Source organism: Eulemur rufifrons, chromosome 29, assembly GCF_041146395.1.
Source record: "Eulemur rufifrons isolate Redbay chromosome 29, OSU_ERuf_1, whole genome shotgun sequence".
In the NCBI taxonomy this organism is placed as follows: domain Eukaryota; kingdom Metazoa; phylum Chordata; class Mammalia; order Primates; family Lemuridae; genus Eulemur; species Eulemur rufifrons.
The window spans coordinates 74892558-74912826 of NC_091011.1; the positions used below are offsets into that span (position 1 = coordinate 74892558).

General features: G+C 36.1%; 1 protein-coding gene across 14 annotated transcripts in view; it reads right to left on the reverse strand.

The window, feature by feature from the left end:
• CADPS2 (calcium dependent secretion activator 2) overlaps positions 1-20269 on the reverse strand; it is a 451849-nt gene that overhangs the window by 73839 nt on the left and 357741 nt on the right. For 7 of the 14 annotated variants that reach the window (XM_069462744.1, XM_069462758.1, XM_069462751.1 and 4 more), the window contains 3 exons: positions 14855-14958; positions 12978-12986; positions 6459-6615 (listed from right to left, as the gene is read on the reverse strand). In XM_069462744.1, the coding sequence (XP_069318845.1) occupies positions 6459-6615; positions 12978-12986; positions 14855-14958 (270 nt within the window). The remainder of the gene's footprint in view (positions 1-6458; positions 6616-12977; positions 12987-14854; positions 14959-20269) is intronic. The other 7 variants (XM_069462753.1, XM_069462752.1, XM_069462749.1 and 4 more) reach the window with 1 other exon arrangement.

The following is a 20269-nucleotide window of genomic DNA, read 5'->3' on the forward strand; positions in this document are numbered from 1 at the left end:
AATGTCTGTTTATTAAATAAATATCAATAGAAATCCACCTCCTAAAGGAAACCCTGAGAGCATCCCATTGAAGTTTAAGTAGAATAAGATATACTCTGGATTTTATTCTCCTGTAATTAAAAAATTTGATAAGGAATTTTATATAGTTCAATAATATTCAATTTATACCTTAATTAGCATAATAACCTCTTTTTAATTTTAAAGAGATTTATTCTGAGCCAAATTTAACCTCTTAAAACTATATCCAACTCTCTCATTTCCCTCAGGACACTTGTTAAAAATATATATTCATACACAGATACATGTATATCTAGAGAGAGAAAGTGACACGGAGTGACAGAGCACAGATGTTATAATGTTTCTTACTTTTGGGGTAACAAATCCAAGTTTAAAACTATAATGAAAAATTTCACAGTATGCACAACTGAATTATACTTATATAATCTATTGCATTATAGTTAGTAGTATATATACATGCACATCTTCCATTAGGTTTTATGCTTTTCAAAGGAAGGAATCACTTCTTATTTATCCATGTATCTGCAAGGTGTCTGGTATTTGTAACTTACTCTAGGCATTCAACACTTGTTTCTTGTGAGACTAATTCAGGAAAAAGTCAATATAAACCTTAAGGCTTAGGGCAGAGATAAAGAAGTCTCAAGGTCCAGCAGTCCTCATGCTGTCTTTTATGAGATTATTTAATATTAAAGCCAAATAGGTATATAATTTTACTCCAGTTACAGATGGCCTTCTGATTGTTGGGAGTATGTCCTGCAATATTTGTACCCATTAATGAGAACGAATACGGCTGTAATGTGATGGGTGTGGGGCTCTTGATAACTATGGTCTTCAGAAGTTATAGATATTTCTGCAAATCCTTGAAAGGCATTTTAGAGCAGGTTATTGTCTTTAAACCACTAATCCCTAAGAAAATATATTAATAAAAAGCACAGACAATTTTTTTTTAAGTCTACATGTTGTAAAGAAATTAGAGCAGTACTGTGGAATTCAATTGAAGGGGGAAAAAGGTAGTGACTCCCTGCTTTTAAATTTCTTTTATTATACTGGTTAGCAAAACAAATTCTGACACACAATTTTGAACTCAATCAACTCAGGTGACTAGAGTTAAATACACTTTCACATTTTGGTGGTCATTTCATCAATTGTAAAAGTACATATCTATCTAAGCTGGCACACAGCCTTGCTACAATCTAGGAGTTATATCCTTTCTGCACTGTTCCTAGTATTTGTATGTACAGATATTTCTATAAACACTACTTCGTGGATTTCAGATGCGCAGCTCATTTAAGTACTGGTGGAGGTAGAATAACACGCAGGTGTCAGCCCTCCATATTTCAAAGCTTAAAGATTAACCTAATATACAATATGGTGACCTAACAGTTCTTCATTTGAAAGAAATCTGAAAAATAATCTCTGATACAGCCTAAGTGTGAGAATAACCCAGTGGGATTTCCACCTCTTCATTTCTTAATGAGTTTTTTGATAATGAGAGGTGACTTTGCCAGTCACTCTGGGCTCTATTATGGCTAATTTGACTCTACTTCACTCTTCTTGTTAATTATTAACACTAGCCTTTTTATACTCATGAGACCACATTCCAATTTTTTCCTTTTTCGATTTTTATGAGCCCATCTTTATGAAGGTGAAAGTCTTGGAGAATAGGTTTTCACTTAGAGTACAGCCCGAACATTTATTATTCATTTAGGCAGAGACGCTGTGACATTGATTATATAAGCACGGGTGTTCTTCGGGATGGCTTTAATGTGCTAGCAATGTGAAAAGGCTGTTAATTAAAGAAGAAGCACCGTGGTATTTTTCGCTTGGGAATCAGTTCCCAATAGAATGGTCATTTGCCACTTGCTAGCATATCCACAGATTAAAAGGTGACTAGCTCCAAGGGTTTGCCTTTCAGTAGTGCTGAAAGAAATGATTTGTGCCATTTGCAGATGGCTTTCATTTGTCAGAAGCGGTCACTCTCCATATCCATTACTGACAGGACGACTGTGGGAAAGAGTGTGCAAAGGTAGACTCTGTGCTAGTTTTAGAGTCACTCAGTATCACTTAACTCTCATGTTAATTGCTTCATGATAACAACATTTATCTTCCTCTAATTTTAATACATCTATCTTTCAAAATCGTTTCCTTAGATACCATTTAAAGGGACTGCCCATCTAATTATCTCTTTAGTAGGGGGTGGTAGGTTGGGCTGGGTGGAGGTGGGGTGGAGAGGCACGTGGGAGCTCAGTCTTTTTTGGCCAGAAATGATGGAGTCTGAGTTTGTTTTCATCATCACACTTGCTCTGGGAATCAGTGTGTGAGTCTGCGAGGGGTGGGAGATTGGGGACAGTTGCTAAAATTGTGGTGCAGCTGGTACTCTTCCCTTGAGGAAAACCACTTTCATCTCCAAGGGTTCTTAGAGCTACGACTTTCCCTAATCATGGCTAACTGTAAGGAAAGACACATGCCCCAGACAGATTTTTTTTTTCCCCTTAACATAGATGCTGAATTTGCTGTCTTGATCTATTTCCCCACTAATTAGTTCAGTCCTGTCTTGTCACAGACATTTTGTGACATATATGCTAAGACAACAGGTACCTTTATCTGAGCCTTTTTGTATCCTTTAACCACAACCCAATGCCCTTATAAATATTTTGAGTTAAAAATAAAAGTTCTTCTTTATAAAAGGTTATGTTATTTTATGAATGCCCCCCAGAATTTGTGTTTGTTACTGTAGAACGAGACTGATCTGGAGAGCAAGGTTTCAGGCTCCCGGTCACCTCTGTTCCTAATTCCCAGCTGGCCAGCCCCTGCTCAGGCTCATCGTCTCTTAGGGATTTGGTTTCCTCAGCTGGAAAATGAAGAGGTTTGTTTAAGATCCCCTTTACACCCCCCAAAACATTTATTTTTAAATATCAACATATAAAGATTTTAATACAAGAAAAATGGTAAATAACCAATGGGGACATCTGAATTATTCATGAAAATATTATAAAAAGAAATGATTCCGCTATAAAGTTTTCAAGCTACAAATTCTAACTAAATATCTCCATTAGTTTGAGGAGTCTGAGTAATTTTACATGTTGGAAAAGCAAACATAAATATATGACATTATTAGTGATAAATCATAACCATTTAAAAAAATCTACATATAATTAGCAGCACATGTCATGTAACACACACAAACACATACACACACAAGACTTATAGCTGTGTAAGTAAGCACCGTTTTTCAGCAAATTATCTCCCTTTCCAAGACTGGACATTCAGAGTTCTCTGTTTCTTGGCTGAAGTTGTAATTAATTGGAATTAGACTATAACTCTAATTGTGTCAGTATAGTAAAAACTGTAATGCTATGGCCGTGATGTAAGGATCTTTATTCAAAGGGGGCTAAAAGGACAGACATTCAATGTTTTTCCACAGTTTTCCAAAAGGACAATTTGGGGCAGCTATAGTTTTGACATTAAACATTTGAATTGAATCCGCTAAATCATCATCTGAGTATCTACAGAATGTAATAAAACAAACATATAATTATTAATAATAGTCTTCATTATCATCATAGGTGGTATTAGTAGCTGGAAGAATTATGTTTTACTGACTACTGAGATATTACGCAGTGGTCTTGGTTTTGGATAGTTAACTTGTGAGTTTTGGATGAAAGTCATTGCATTCTACTTCAATTCCCCAGAGCACAACATACTCCCAGTACCAAAAAGAAATTATGGCACTGGGGAACTTTTCTATTTACCTTACTACATGGAAGAGCTGTTTTTCTCAAAAATAATTGATGTTTTCTAAAATCTGTTAATCACTGAAAAATCAAAGCTAAGATCTAGACTTACCCTCAAAATTGAGAGTGCTCAAAAGAAATCAGTAATAAATGCTTCTCTTTTTGAAGGAGTAATGTACAACAAAATATGCAAGACAATATTTTATGTATTTAATAGCAGTCAATGTCATAGAAATGGTATAAAACAGGTGAGGAACACTGAAACTCTTATGAATTAAATATTTGCAAATCTGGCTTAAAATTAAATTTTTGTAGTTCTCATTTTGGTATTCCATAAATTTACACTTGCAATGCAAGAACTCTTTTTAAAAATGAATATAAAAAAGTTAATTCATTGAGTTATAGGTTTCCCGAGAATATTTCTAAGATGTCTATAAAATGTTTTTCCATAATATGAATGCCAATATTTTGAATAAGTTAAATGATTCAACATCTTTACTAACTGCTTGTTTGTGAATATTAATGCCTCATTTTTTAATAAACCCCAACATATATCTAAATATGGTTGATTACTGAGTTTTTATTAAAACGGACAAAGCAGTGTTAGAAAAAAATGCCACATCTATTTATTTTCGTTTAGGGACTCAATGCAAAACACATGCATTTATTTTTGGCAGCACATTTACTGTCATACATTTGTCTTAAGATACTATTAAAAACCTGACTTGTAAGTTCTTAGCAGAAAATGAAAGAAGATAAGAGACTGGGAAAGGAAGAGAGTCATTCTAAGATTGCTAGTTGGCAGGAGGGAACCAAATTGGAACTTAAAAATTGTCTGAGGATAATCTGCAGAATTAATGATTCAAATATGCATAACTGAATGCAGATTTATTAGCAACTTCTGAGAGCAGACATTGTGGTTGAATTTGAGATAGAAATTGTAGTTTAAGTCTTTGGCTTTATAATAACATCTTTTGGAAATGAAATTGGGTAGAAGAATGAATAAGATGACTGAAAGCATCAAGGCTAAAATTTTAAAACACTAGCATCTATAATATTTATTTATAATCTATTATCTGTGAGTTATCATCTTATTTAATCATCACTGCCAATAACACTGTAGGTGGTATTACTCGCCTTCTTTTATAGATAAAGAAGCTAAATCCTGGGGAGGGTAAGCTATTGTCAAAGGTCAAACAGTAAGTGGCAGAGGGACATAAATCTGTTTGGTACTGAAGCCCATGTTATTAATTACTGTAACACGATGCCTCTGTTACTAGAATAGAGGTTCTTAGCCTGGTGTCCTAAACCTGGGATGATCATGGGAAGTACAATATTATGCACAATTTCATATTTGGGTAAATTTTTTCCCAGTTTTATCACAGACTCAAAGGGATGAACAACTAAAACAAAGATAAGAAACACTGGACTAGAGCCCTCAACACAGTAATTTTTTTTTTAAGCAAAGACAATAGTAAAAACATGGATTTAGGTTTAAAACTAGATGGATATAGTAGTGTCCTTCTGGGAAGGGAACAAGAAAAAGACTTGGAGTTTTAAGATACAGAAAGTTCTAAATGTATTATTAACAGTGTGACGAAGTTCCTTGGAGAGTCAGAGCAGCCTTGGGCAGCAGGAAGACAGGGCAGAAGGACGGCACCTCTCTTTGGGGTCTAGGTTATTCAGGTAACATGGTGAGCTCCACATTCCAGAGCAACACTGAGAAATGGAGCGAAGTCTATTCAGAGGAAGGTGATAAGAATGGTAACGGGTATAAAAACTCTAACATATGAGGAACAGTTGAATGTTACGTGAATAATGGGTTGGAGAAGAAAACACACGACAGAAGAAGACTGTTGCATTGATCAAAGAGAATGAGTCAGACCCAGAGGTTAGGAGGAGGTAGAGTTCAACTTGGTCTATAATGGGGAGAATTTTATTTAATAGCGTATTAGTGACCCCATAATCACTGCAAGTGTTGAAACAAAGGCTGTCAGTGGTAACCAACTTGAGCCTAAGCAAAACTAATAAAAAAAAATCATCACAGAAAAGGCCCAGGAATCTATGTTAAAATCTTGATGAAAAGCAAGGCTGGTGCTAGCTGCTAGAAGACCATCTACCAGAATAACTGTAAAAGATATCACTGCATGGAGAAAAAAATCTCAACAGAAAACTTCTACATTCTCTTTAGTTTCTAACTACTGAGTGAGCAAATCATACCATACAGCAATATTTGATAATCATCTGTAGAAATAAATCCACTCTCGGGCCAACAGCATTACTACAATGCATTTTAGTAGGTGCCTTAACATATCATGATTTCTAGCATGATGATAAATTTCTAAGGTGTCTTTCAGAGATGTAAATATTCTCAAGTACTTTAGAAATGCCAATCTTTGAAGATTTTCTAACTTATAAGATACAATGAGAAGGGAGCCTATGTTATCAGTCCTCCATGAATGCAGTAAGGTGGGAATAAGATGAACTTCAGAACCCAGGGGAGCAATTCGGGAGTGTTGCTGGTCTCCCGCAGACTCTGGCCTGACAGAATCCGGGAGGCTGAGCACACCTGAATGTTCCCATGCCAGTGATTGTTGGGCCAGTGCTAGGGCTCTGCCAACACAAATTCACGTACATAAAATTCTTCCACCCCTCCCTCTCCCACCCCTCCCCATTTAACATACTAAAGAAAACACAAGTGCTCACTGTCATTTCGGAGGAAATTATTAAGTAGTTGGAAAAGAGGAAAACTATCCCAAGAGTCTTGTGGTTGAGCCTCCAGTGCAGTATCCATATCCACTGTGAATAAAGCCCAAAATTTTTCTGCATGTTCAGCCAGTAAATCAGGCCACCAGGCAAATGCCTATAAAAGGATAAAGAAAAATAGTAGAAACTAATTAATTGTTAGAAACCCCCACAGATACCTTATCACTTGAAAACATTTTATAACATGGCTTCGTTTCACAAACAAGTATGATAAACAAAATGTAATATTTTTAAAAGGTGAGAAAAATTTTATAAATACATATATTTAAATAATAAACAAATGTGGCATTGATTAAAAATATAAAATCCAAAATAGAATTAAAATGTACAATGACACTCAATTGCTTTATAAAAGAAGTACATGTTCAGTTTACAACATTTGGAAAATATATAAAACAAAATAAAAAGAAAGAAAAATTCTTTGTATCTCATAATTGAAGCATAAATACTATGACTGTTTTGGTGTATTTATTTCCAATATTTATTTTTTTCTGTGACTAGAAACATTAAAACATTTGGTATCATACTCTAGAATGTTTTCCTATGATTTTACTTTTATTGACAGCATCATATTCTACTGTAAGGATATGTTATTTATTTAACCATTCTCCTATTAAAATGGCTGTTTTCAAATTTTTGCTATTTCCAATGAGAGTGTGATAAACATCTTTAAGTAAAAATCTGAATAAAGTAAAAATCTGATTATTTCCTTAGTATAAACTTCCTAAAATTACCTGATTAAAGGGTATGCATTTTAGAGTCTTTACAGATTGGAAACTGCTCTCCAGGAAAAATGTTTGTTCCCACTCTTTCTCCATCCAGCAGCCAGTCAGCATTTTAAAACATAAACTGGATCACACTATTTCTCTGCTTAAACCGCTTTTGTAGCTTCCCAATGGACTTATGATAAAATTCAAAATACTTAAATGCCTTAGAAAACCTTATATGATCTCTGGGTCTAAAATACACTCTTATAGAGAGGAATTTCCTGACCCTCCAAGGTAAATTAGGTCCTTCTTGATAGTCTCTCTGATAACCAGTATTTTTAGTTCATAGGACTTAGCATTGCTTATATGATGACACCTATAAATATTTTAATGTCTGCCCTTAAATTAGACTGTAAACACTATAAAGACAGCAGTCTGTATTTGTTCTACTAATATTTACCATTTTATACTCAGCTAGGCATTTTATTATGCCTTTTATGTAATGGAAATAATCATCCTTAAAAATCTCTGCTGGTTTGATGGGCGAAAACAATACTTAGTTTTTAGAGAGTTCTTAAAAATAATGTGGACTTCTCTGGCTAGCCTATCTCAGTTTTGTTTTGGCTTGCATTTCTCTATTATGAATCACTTTGAACAGAATTTCATGTTTAAGGGCTATTTTTATACTATTTTTGGTGAATTGTCTTTTAGGTCTTTCTCCCGTTTTTCTACTGAGTTTTGGATACAGTCATAATTTTCTAACCAAATAACTATGAAACAAAAATATCTGCATCACAGAACTATGTTTCTGTGATGCAGATATTTTTGATATTATCCCAATTACAATTATTCATTTATAAAAAATAAGATTAATCACACTTTAGCCAGAGAAGTCCACATTTATTTTCAAGAACTTTCTAAGAACATATGACATTTATGTTTGTAAAACCTCAATTTCTTTAAATATATTAATAAATTAGATTATAAGAGGAAGAGACAAACCACAAAACAAAAAAAAGGGGATCATAAAATTTTGACACATTAAATATTTCTTCAAAACTCACGTAGTCTTAAAATATGGTCTTAAAATAATAGATATAAGAATAATAATCAGTATATTAATACAAATATTTCCATGTAATTAATTAGCAGGTGGTAAAAGTTGAGCCGAGGAAGCATAGTATAGTATAAATAATAGACTTGAGACTTAGGGACATTTTAATGCCTGGCTCAATGCTGTAACCAATATATGAATGTGAAAACCTGTTGGGAATAGCACGCACTACATAAATTAAGCATCTTGCTCTTTGCAAATACTTCCTTTGAATACTTTTTGGTTAAACATCCACTAGAATGAGTATGTAATAAATAATATAAAAATAAAATTAACTAATGTCCATTCTTATAAATATCTTGCTCCTGTCTTTTTGAGCTATAGTGGTGACAAAGAAAAGAAACAACTGAGATTCCTCTCAGTTGAGCAACACAGAAATCCTACTAAAAATGCAGCATTGCAAAAAGAGACATTTTCAAAATGTCACTTCCAGTCCACAGCCAATACCTTTGCAAAAAGTTTATATTAAGAAAATAACAGTCATGTCAGGCTAAAATTGTTTCAGGTCTCTGAGAAAAATTCCCAAACTCTAATTTAAAGTTAACTTGGAAGACCGAGCCAGGGAAAGGAATGAAATAAAATAGAATATTTATTTTTTTTAAAAAGCTTTAGGTTGGCAAGATTTCGCCATCAACTAGAAAATTTCATTATGTTTTGCAGTATCTATTTATGTCTCAAACTGTAACCCTGATGATGTTATTCCTGATGAATGTAAGCCAACCAGTGACGAATGACTCCTAATGATGACTTGAGAAAGCTTTAAGCAATCACTGTCTTTGAAAATGAGAGCAGGAGTTCCAGTTGCCTTGAGAACACAGGGTCAGTTCTATCACCTGAGTCCTCCTCTCTCTTGCCATCCCACTAGGTGGTAGTTGTCCCACCCTGGGTTGGTAGAAAGAAGGGCTGTATAACTTCCTCCCTAGGGTACCACTTCATGGAAGGTGGTTGAGAGGTTCGACAGCATCAGGGTCTCCACCAGAGTGGAGAAAGCCCCTTTCAGAAATGCATCCGTCTGTAGGGCACCAACAAAAAATCATGATTATCTGGCTTAAAGTTATCTTAGCTCTAATTCTAAGCCACTAATTAGGGTAAATGAGATGGTAGAGGCAGAAAACAATGTTTAATTTGCTTAAGAGGAAAATGCAAAACAAAACTTAGATTGTAAGTCCTTCAGCCATACCATTTCTACCAAAGTTCAATAAATAAATAAATTTTGTACAGTGAAATTAATATACATACACAATAATACAAAATTGTGGCAGGCCAACAATACTTGGAAAGCCGAGTTTATTTACTGAATATAGTTGAAAGCTATGGCAGGTAAGAATGAACCCTGAACCTGGAGCTTTTAAACTTGGGGTGAGACTTGAGTGGTCCTGGGCAAATCAGCTCCCTGGGTAGATTTCCATTCCTTTATCTGCAAACTGAGCAACAACAATACTTACCCCAACCTCCCCCAGGGTTGTGGGGACTATCAAACAAATATATAAATTTCTTGCTGTACAAATGTTATAAATGAATATTGTTATCAGTAATTACAAATATGTGTTGAAACTCACATAAATCTTACGTGGGTTTATGTGTTTTAAAAATAATAATGTCAACATGAATTAAATAGTACCTATGTACACAGTACTGTTCTAAAGGTTTTATAAACATTATTTTACTTAATCCCCCAACCAACCAACCATTTCAGGTAGATTGTTGTATAATTATCCTTATTTCATGGGTTAGCAAACTGAGGTTAAATAAATAGCCCAAAGTTATATAGTTGGTAGGTAACAGAGCAATGATTTGAATCTAGGTCAGTTGTAGTCTAGAGACCAAAGTTTTACACATAAAGTCTCTTCTTAAGTAATTATATATGGTACATTGCCTATTTATCTACCACCTATATTTTGCAGATCAGACCACTGTTAATGTCCTCTGATTTCTTCTTGCCAGAAACATCTATTATGGTCTGATATCTTTATATCCTTTCTAATTTCTTTGAGGTCTTTGAGTAATTTCTTTAATTACTTTTATCCACAAAATATAACAAAAATTTATAATTTAAAACAATAAAAGAGGATGGCTGCATTAATTAGCAAAAACAGTGAGCCTGACTTTGAAATGCATTGTGGGCTTATTTTTCCCCCAATATGAGATTAGTTTGCAATCCTGTAATTTGTAGATGATCCTAAAATCTCTGAAAATAATCCAGTGTGAAGCGTACCCCCTGCCCCTACCACACACATATACATACTCACACACACAGCAAAATGATGCTGAGAGGCCACATTCTAGAAATATGTAAGCGGCCAGGACAATGGACTAAAATCTTCAGGGTGATACTTAAACTAATAATCATAAGTTTTTTACAACTCTTTTGAGTTTACTGTTTTGATTATCTGTCTGAGGATCAGGTTCATACATAAACATAGATACTGAAATAACCAAATGAGATGAGCTGAAAATGCTTTAAAACATGTCAGTGTAAAGAGCTACCTTCATTATTATGAATGCATTCGTAAAAATTAGTAAATGATTAACAAACATTTTTGGCAGAGCATTTATGCCTGTGCAATTTCTTTTGAGAGTCACTGCTGCAAATAGAATTCTACCTCTATACCTTGGCCATAGAAAGCCCACTTGCTGGTCATTCTCATCTCAAATGAGGGATATTTGTTAGTTCAGAGGCTAATGTAATCTTAAATTTAAACCCACCCTAAAAAAGAGTGGGTTTATCTCACTGACTATGCAGATATAAATAATATGTAATTTAAATCATTTCAAGTGTTGAGATTATTATAATCTCATTGTAGATATTAAATAGATTTTTGTTCATGGTTAATTCTTTTGTATAACCACATTTTAACATATTCCTTAGATATGCATGCCAGTTAGGAATAAGAGCACAAATAAGCATAAACAAACGGAAAAAAAATCAAATACGCTTTCTCTTTATGTTAGAATCCAAACAGAAGCACGTTTTGGTCCAAATAACGATGTTTAGGGGAATGAGCGCGCGCGCGCGCACACACACACACACACACACACACACACACACGTGTATGTCCTCACTGAACTGCTCTCTCTGTTCCAGCTCTGTGGCTGGAGCAGCCTGGGGCACAGCCAGGTGAAGTGCAGGCAGAATTAGCCATGTGCAGTGAACTGAGAGCTGTCTACATTGCAAATACCAAATCACTGCCAGATAACCTTCTCGCCTGTAGGGTGACAGATATGGTGGATGACATTATATTTAAAATATTTTAGGGACTTAAATCACTACTGTGTTGTAATAATAACAAAGCAACAACTTGATCTGTGCTCATATTGTTCATATTTCCTCCATCAGACCCTCTGTTGATATTCTCAGCACTCCATCCCCCTTAGGCCGAATCCTGGGATATGCCGGAGTTACAGGGAAAGGAAGAGAATGATAGAATGGAAAGAGACATCTCGAAGCTTGTGTTGTGAATATTCCCCATGTATTTACATTCCTGCTGCGATGCTGCAGGTCAACGCTGTGGGCAGAGCCAGGGCAGGATAACCACTCTAGCCATTCTACTTCAACGGGAAAGCAACAGTGAGGCTTCTTAGAAAATGCCCAGATCTGGAGTCTGGCCGGAGCCTTCACCCGGTCACTAGCTAGCTGTGCACCTCTGGCAAATTGCTCAACTTTTCTGGGTCTGTTTCTTGTCAGTAAAATGGTATGTGCAGAGGGGGTGTGCTGGTGAGAGCCTATGGATTTCCTGGCCGGCATTTCAGACTTCACAGCTTTGTCAAAGCAAGTGGCTTTTGGATGGAGAGCTTTGAGATAAGTTTGCCTACAATTTCTGGTCAGATACGGTCTAGTCACTGAAATGTGGAGAAAGCCTTAAAGCTTTTCTGGATAGGAGCTTAAACTATCTTTCTAAGGAGAAAACATAGGAATTCTGCAGAAAAGCCTGAGAGGAGAGGTCGAGTGGCCTTCAGAGAGAAGGGAGGATGGCCTGATAAGCAAGTTACTGTCAAAGATCTGAAGAACATGAACCTGCTTAACTGAGAAATTGCTTATGGATGGAAACCTCTTAGCCCTGTAAACTGCCACTGTGGAGAGAGGGAGAATGAAAATAAAAGGAGCTGACACACGAGCCACTTGAAGGTCTCTTTGAGGCAGACGCATTAACCTCCGCCAAGGGACCTGAGCTAGGTACACTTTCAGGGAGTAAAGGAACTCTAGCTTGAACATCCAGCAAAATAAATATCAGCGTAGAGTGCAGCCTACCAATTCACTCTGGAAATGACATTGGAGTCAGACCAATTCACTCTCCAATATTGTCCAGAGAAAAAGTTAGATCTTTTGGTTTAAAAAAAAAAAAAAAGGACAAAAACAATCAAGACACAAACAGAAACCAAAATATCAAAACCAAAATGTCAAAATCCCTTCAGTCATATTTTAGATTTACATCGCCATCAGTAATTATGCAATTATTAATAAGACACATTCACCTGAATGGCATAACAAGATTAGCACAAAGGAAAATGGACTGTCCTTGATACCAAGGAGAGAACTAAGTTGGCTTTAAAATTAACCATAAAGAAAGTGGGTTCTATCTTAAATGCACATAAAAGAGTTATCTCATGCTAGAAAAATAGTGGAAACAATTTACTCACCTCTCTTCCCTGAGGGTTTCCAAGAATTTGGAAGCATTGTGGAATAGAAAAATGCCATAGTGTTACAAAGCATTTTAAAAAGGTCATCATAATAGTTCTATATTTCAGCATATAGTAGAGTGATATTAATGCATTATGATTATCTTATTTAATAAAGTCAACTGTATTTTTGTGGGTCTGAAAATCAGTAATATTTATATTTTAATTGTTTGGATACAGTATACTTTAATAAGCATTTTAGTGATTGCACAGAATAACATTTAATTGCATTAAATAACATTTCATTTTTAGTTTTTATAAAATGTATGGGAATATTAGATGTACCTGTTAAGCTGAAATATATACTGCAATTGTATAACCAATCAGATTTTTTAATTCAAAAAAGCCTCATACTCTGACGATAATGTCTTTTAACAAAAGACAAAGACAAAACATACATATATTTTATAATATAATCATTTTCTTTGTAACATAGCGGTGGTACTAGCCTAGAAAAGAACCTCCTGGGAATTCATTTCAAATTATTGAAGCAGCTGTTTCTTCAGTTTAAAATAAAATATCCATAACAAGTTCACACATGACAGATGCAAGCTAAAAACTAGATTCCACAGTGTGAGCTAAAAGCAGATGTTTTGAATGATCATATTTATAACCAGAGACAATAAATCTTAGTTACCTATAGTAAGGTTTCATGAATACTCTTTTCTAATAATTGGCTTAAAATGTAGTTCCTATAGTTTCTCATATTTTTGAAAACTAGGCTTCATTAAATACAAATATTCTATAAACTCATGTATCTGGTCTTTTTTATTCTTGCTCATTTTATGTGCTTCCTCAATAATAAAAGCACTTTTAGGGCATTGACATTTATATTTATTAAATTCTACACATTTCCCCCACTCAACTCCAAGTCAGAAAACTTTTTTGCTTTTGTAAACAAACTCATGACTATTAGAGTGAGAATTTAAGCCTTAGAATAAGCCATCCGTCTGGTGAAAAGACAACCCAGATCTTTAGTGAATGTTAACATGCAATTAGAATTTCTTAAAATTATAAGCGATGCTGGTATAGTGAAAATTTAAAGCCTAGTTTGATGTTAAGAGTAGAAAAAACTAGAGTTATCAACCATACAATTATTAATGTCAATTACCTTTTTTTTTTTTTTTTTTTTTTTTGAGACAGAGTTTTGCTTTGTTGCCCAGGCTAGAGTGAGTGCCGTGGCGTCAGCCTAGCTCACAGCAACCTCAAACTCCTGGGCTTAAGTGATCCTCCTGCCTCAGGCTCCCAAGTAGCTGGGACTACAGGCATGTGCCACCATGCCCGGCTAATTTTTTTTTGTATATATATATTTTATTGTCCATATAATTTCTTTCTATTTTTTAGTAGAGACGGGGTCTCACTCTTGGTCAGGCTGGTCTCGAACTCCTGACCTCGAGCGATCCACCCGCCTCGGCCTCCCAGAGTGCTAGGATTACAGGCGTGAGCCACCGCGCCCGGCCTCAATTACCTTTTATTTTATAGTTTATCATAAGTTTTCCTTTTCCATATCAATTAACTTATATTTTTAAACTAAAGTCATCATGGCACAGGAGAAACGAAAGTTATTTGGCATCACAAGATGGGCTTGTGTTCCAACTTTGCTTCTTTCTAGTTATGCTTCCTTGGACAGATCCCATAAGCTCCCCCACATTCCTGACAACAAACATGAAATTATATACACACATAATTGCTTTATAACATACAGGAGTAACATTTCTAGCAAATTCACATATGTTCTCATTTTTCAGACATATCAAGACTACCATCAGGCCAGTGTTGTCCCCACCGTGGCAAAGCATTATGCACAGCTTTAGACTATAGTTAAAACAAGTCACCACCTCTGAGTGATGCTCTTCATTCTGCTGTAAGACTTCTACGCAGAGCTCTGCTAGATGAAGAACCTCTTCCAGCTTTCTAGCAGGAGTTGCTTGGTTCATGGTCTCTATATTAAAAAGAAATCAAAATGTTACCTTGAAAATAAAAAGCCAAACATATTCTAAGATGTAATGATGAGACCAGGGTGTTGAAATGAGAAAGCATATTTTTGAGAAATAAGAAGGGTGTTGAAATGAGAAAGCATATTTTTGAGAAATAAGAGATGCAAGAAATACAAATGAATACATTATTTAGGGGAAAAAAAAGTCATTTCGCCAGACTGCAGAAAATATTTCACCCACAAAGCAATCACAGGGAACTGCAAGTGCTTTGCCATTTAATATATAAGAACAGGTGCATCAGCACATTAGATGCTCAACTTCTGCAACAAACAAGTTATAATTCTCCTCAAGGTCAGCAACACAAAGAAAGCAGATACCACAGTCTTTTCTTTCTCTCTGTATTGTATTATCAATACAATACCATTCTCACCAGATGAGTCATTCCTGGCATTAGCACAACCCATGCTTTTTTGTTGCTATTTAAATTCCCAGCCTGTAATGTCTATAGTTCATGTTCATCTTAAATTCAAGAAGTAAAAAGTCACCTAAAACAACTCTGACAGCCTGCAATTAACTGATTTCCTCTCCTTCCCTGCCACCATCCTACCCCACCTTCCAACTGAGCTGGGGAGGGGGAGGGAGGACAGGAAGAGTTCTTTGAAGCTGAAAGTTCTTTTAGCATTAAGCCAAACTGGTATAAAAAGGAGAGGTCACCTAAGGCAATCACAGCAGCAACAAAAATAAATAAATGGGACCTGATCAAACTAAAAAGCTTCTGCACAGCCAAAGAAACAGTCACAAGAGTAAATAGACAACCTACAGAATGGGAAAAAATTTTCGCATACTACACATCAGATAAAGGACTGATAACAAGAATCTATTTAGAACTCAGGAAAATCAGTAAGAAAAAATCGAACAACCCTATCAAAAAGTGGGCAAAGGACATGAATAGAAATTTTTCAAAAGAAGATATAAAAATGGCTAACAAACATATGAAAAAGTGTTCAACATCTCTAATCATCAGGGAAATGCAAATCAAAACCACAATGAGATATCACTTAACTCCAGTGAGAACGGCCTTTATCAAAAAGTCCCAAAACTATACATGTTGGCGTGGGTGTGGAGAGACAGGTACTCTCATACACTGCTGGTGGGACTGTAAACTAGTGCAGCCCCTGTGGAAAGCAATGTGGAGATACCTTAAACAGATTCAAGTAGACCTACCATTCGATCCAGCAATCCCATTACTGGGCATCTACCCAGAAGAACAAAAGTCATTCTATAAAAAAGACACCTGCACCCGAATGTTTATAGCAGCACAATTCACAATCGCAAAGATGTGGAAACAACCCAAATGTCCATCGATTCATGAATGGATTAGCAAAATGTGGTATATGTATACCATGGAATATTACTCAGCTATTAGAAATGATGGCGATATGGCATCTCTTTGGTTCTCCTGGAGTGAGCTGGAACCCATTCTATTAAGTGAAGTATCCCAAGAATGGAAAAACAAGCACCACATGTACTCACCAGCAAACTGGTTTCCCTGAGTGCACATTTGGGATTCACACCAATTGGGTATTGGACAGAGGTCGGGGCTGGGTGGAAGGGATGGGTGTATACCTACTTGATGAGTGCGATGCGCAATGCCTGGGGAATGGACACGTTTGAAGTTCTCTCTGGGGGGGATGGGGTGGAGGGAGGGGAGGAGTGCACACCTATATGATGAGAGTGATGTGCACTGTCTAGGGAATGGACACAACTAAAGCTCAGACTCGGGGGGATGGGGAGGCATGGGCAATGTATATAGCCTGATCCTTTGTACCCCCTTAATGAGCTGAAAAACAAACAAAAAATAAAAATAAAAATAAAAACAAAAACAAAAACAAAAAAAAAAAAAAAGGAGAGGTCACAATAAGATTAAGTGTAGCTACCCAAAATTCAGCAATAGAGAAGGTAAAGCAGTTAATTTCTAAGATACAACAAATTGGCAGAGATTAGAAGTGCACTGTGTAATAAAACTGTTTCAACATAATCTGAAGAACAGAGTTTCCGATAAGGACATTAAAGGTAAATGCTGTCTTAGATTCATGGGCTCTCTTTCTCTGCCCCAGTGAGGAGGTTGTGAGGAAGAAAAATCAAATTTTCAGTAAGAGCAGCTTCTGTGGAACATAAAGGGCCATTTTTTCCCCTGCAACAGATCTTTTCCTTCAATGTACTTCTTCCTAAAACCTCAGCCTGAACTTTGAAAGAGACTCTTCCATTTGCTCTGTTCTTGTGTGTTCCCAAAGGATGTACAATGATGTACTGAAACACTGATTATGATTAGTGTTTGTTCATTAAACATTACACGCTCACTACAGGTCAGACACAGTGTGATGCATGTGGGGTTCACATCCCCCAACCTACAAGCCTTGCACACCTCCTACTAAATAGCTCTGCAGGATGGAAAGCCACTGCTCGTCTGGGACAGGCATCAAAGAGTACAACGATTCTTTAGAAAAATCAGCCTGTCAAACACCAAATACTTGAGCATGACTACAAAATCGTGTGTCTATCAAACAGTTGTGTTCTTAGTTGTGGGAAGTAGGAGGAAGTGTTGGACATACCCCTGATCTCAAACAACTCAGAATCCCAAAATCACTACTGAAAGGATCCTCAGACATCAATGATCAAATCTTCCATCTGTTTCATGAATGTCCTCAGACAAGAGTGAGTCAAAGATGCTCACAGCTTTACCTGACAGCCTATTCCATTTTGGGGCAGCTCTAGCCGTTACAGTCAGGTAGAGGAGACCGTCAGGCAGATTTGGAAATATGTTAAGCAAACATAGCTGTGATGCAGGAGATGTAAGAGACTGCTGAAAGCAGGTGGGTCTAGGGGAGACACCTGGGTGCAGGCAAGCCTGAAGCATAGTCCTGAAGGAGTAAAAAATGACCTGGGTAAGAAGAGGAGGGGTTTTTAGAAAAGAAGAAATGTATGAAACAGATGAGGTGCATTTTGGAGGATGGTAATGATGATGATCGGTACAAATGTTAGTTTCTTGAGAGCAAATTTTGTGTCGGGCACGACGCTGGGCACTTCCCATGCATTATCACACTAATTTTCCTAACAGCTTTTTTTATTATTCATATGACTCATATATAAGGACACATCTGAGAGATGAAATGCAACATCTAAAAAGCAGTGAAGTTGAACTACATGTGGGCTCTTAACATCGATGCTTTGTACTTGCCTGGCTGGAGTAAGAACGTGCTAGGGAAGGTGGGGTAATCGTGGCAGGCTTTAAGTAAGATATACTGTGTTCTATAGATAGCCTGGGGCAGATGTTTCTCAGCAGGGCCTCAGAATAAATTGTTTTAGGAAACTGTATTTGGCGGTTGTGTGCAACAACAATTGTTGACGTGGATCCTGAGGGTCTGGTCCAGTGAAATGGTGAACTCGGGGAAAATGACAGTGGGAACAGAAAATAAAGGGAAGATGCAACACACTGTAAAGGAAGCATCTGCGAGTCATTGTGCGTGGCTAGAAATTGCAGCCAGAGAGGAGTATGAGCCTGAGGTTTGGAGACTACATGGCTCAGAGAATGATGATGCACAGTTGATGAAACTAGGGAAACAGTCTTCAGTGGCCATCCCGTATATTTTAGCATTAATTAACACATAAGCATAATTTAAAGTTAAATATTTCAAACTAAAAAGATTATGCAATGTAAAGTCTGCACACACATATGGAGTTAGGATCTCTAGATCTTCTGCCTGGCAAATTCCTAATCATCACTCAAGGATCAACTTTAATGCTGCCTTATTGTGGCACCTTCTCAGAGTTCTGGGGCTGAATGAGGTGCTCCTCTCTCTAAATTCCCCTTATTATAGGCTCATGAGCCTGATACATATCTGTGCCTAGATCTAGTCAGAAACTTGTTCTCAGTCATACAGTTATCTTGTGCAGGCTTTGAACCACGGCAGGAATTTAATGAATGTTTACTGAGAATGCAGCAGCATGATTATGGGGGAAAAGCATAAGCACGTTAAAAATTCAATCGATGCTCAGATTATTTTGTTTAACTTTGCGTGAGATTGCAAACAGCTCTTCCGTCACTACTACATCAAGGATGAACAAGAGATCAAGTCATAGATAAAATGCAGGTATACTATCAGAATAATGAGAAAACTGCTGAAATAACTGATGAATGCTTTGTTCTTAAGTTGCGAAAGACTCCCTCAGAAAACAGTCTTCAAAATAACTTCTAATTCTCAAGAGCATATAACTTATCTTCCTTAATGTCTCCACTTTTAGATGAAGAGTATTGAATTAAGTTGGGGATTCTTAACCCAGGGGGTTAGGGATATGTTTCAGAGCGTTCTTGAACCCCTTAAAATTATAAGGTAATTTTTGTATTCAGTGGCTTATTTTGGGGGAGAGAGAAGGACCATAACTTTCATCAGATTCTCAAAATTGTCCATAAACCAAACAAATGCTAAGAATCACTGAAACAGATCATCCCTGAGAGTCTTTCTAGCTGAGAGAATCTATGCTTTATCTACTGGATTATATTATTTTTAATATACTTATATATGTATAACATGTTTTTCATAAAGAAAGAGAAAGAGAACAAAATTTATTTAACACCAATTAGGAACTTATTACATACTTTTAGAACATTATTTACCGAATTCTCACAACCATATTACAAGTTAGAGAATAATGATTCCCATTTCCAGAGTCCTGGAGAGGCAGAAGAAGGTATCTGAGGTCAAACAGGTACTGGCTAAGATGGGATTAAAATCTTACCTGTGATGTCATACAAATCAGCAATAATACAATGACTTGAACTCTATTTTATTTTCAATTTCCTAAATAAAAATTTCTAAAACACACACCCCCCCCCCAAACCAATATCCTTAGCCACAAGTATGCAATAATGGAAAAGAATCACAGAAAGAACCTCTAAACTTATTTCTGTTTATGTGTGAATCTATCAAAACCAATTTTTACATCTGACACTATGTTAAGTAACAACTCTGAGAGTACACTGTGTCCTAGTGAAATTTAAAAAACATTCTAAAACATCTTATTCTTCCTAGATTAAGTTTATTGAGAGGATTGAAACTTTGTACTTGAACATAATGGCCACTCTAATATCTTAAATAAACAGCATTTTATCAAGTGCACTGTATATGCCATCTCTGGTTGTCACCCATTTGGCTACAGCCAAGAAGTTTAATGCATTCTATAGTCAGAACTCTGTTAGACAACAAGGTTATCGATAGCTCCATTAAGAACCTGAACACGGTGAATATTTGAGAATTC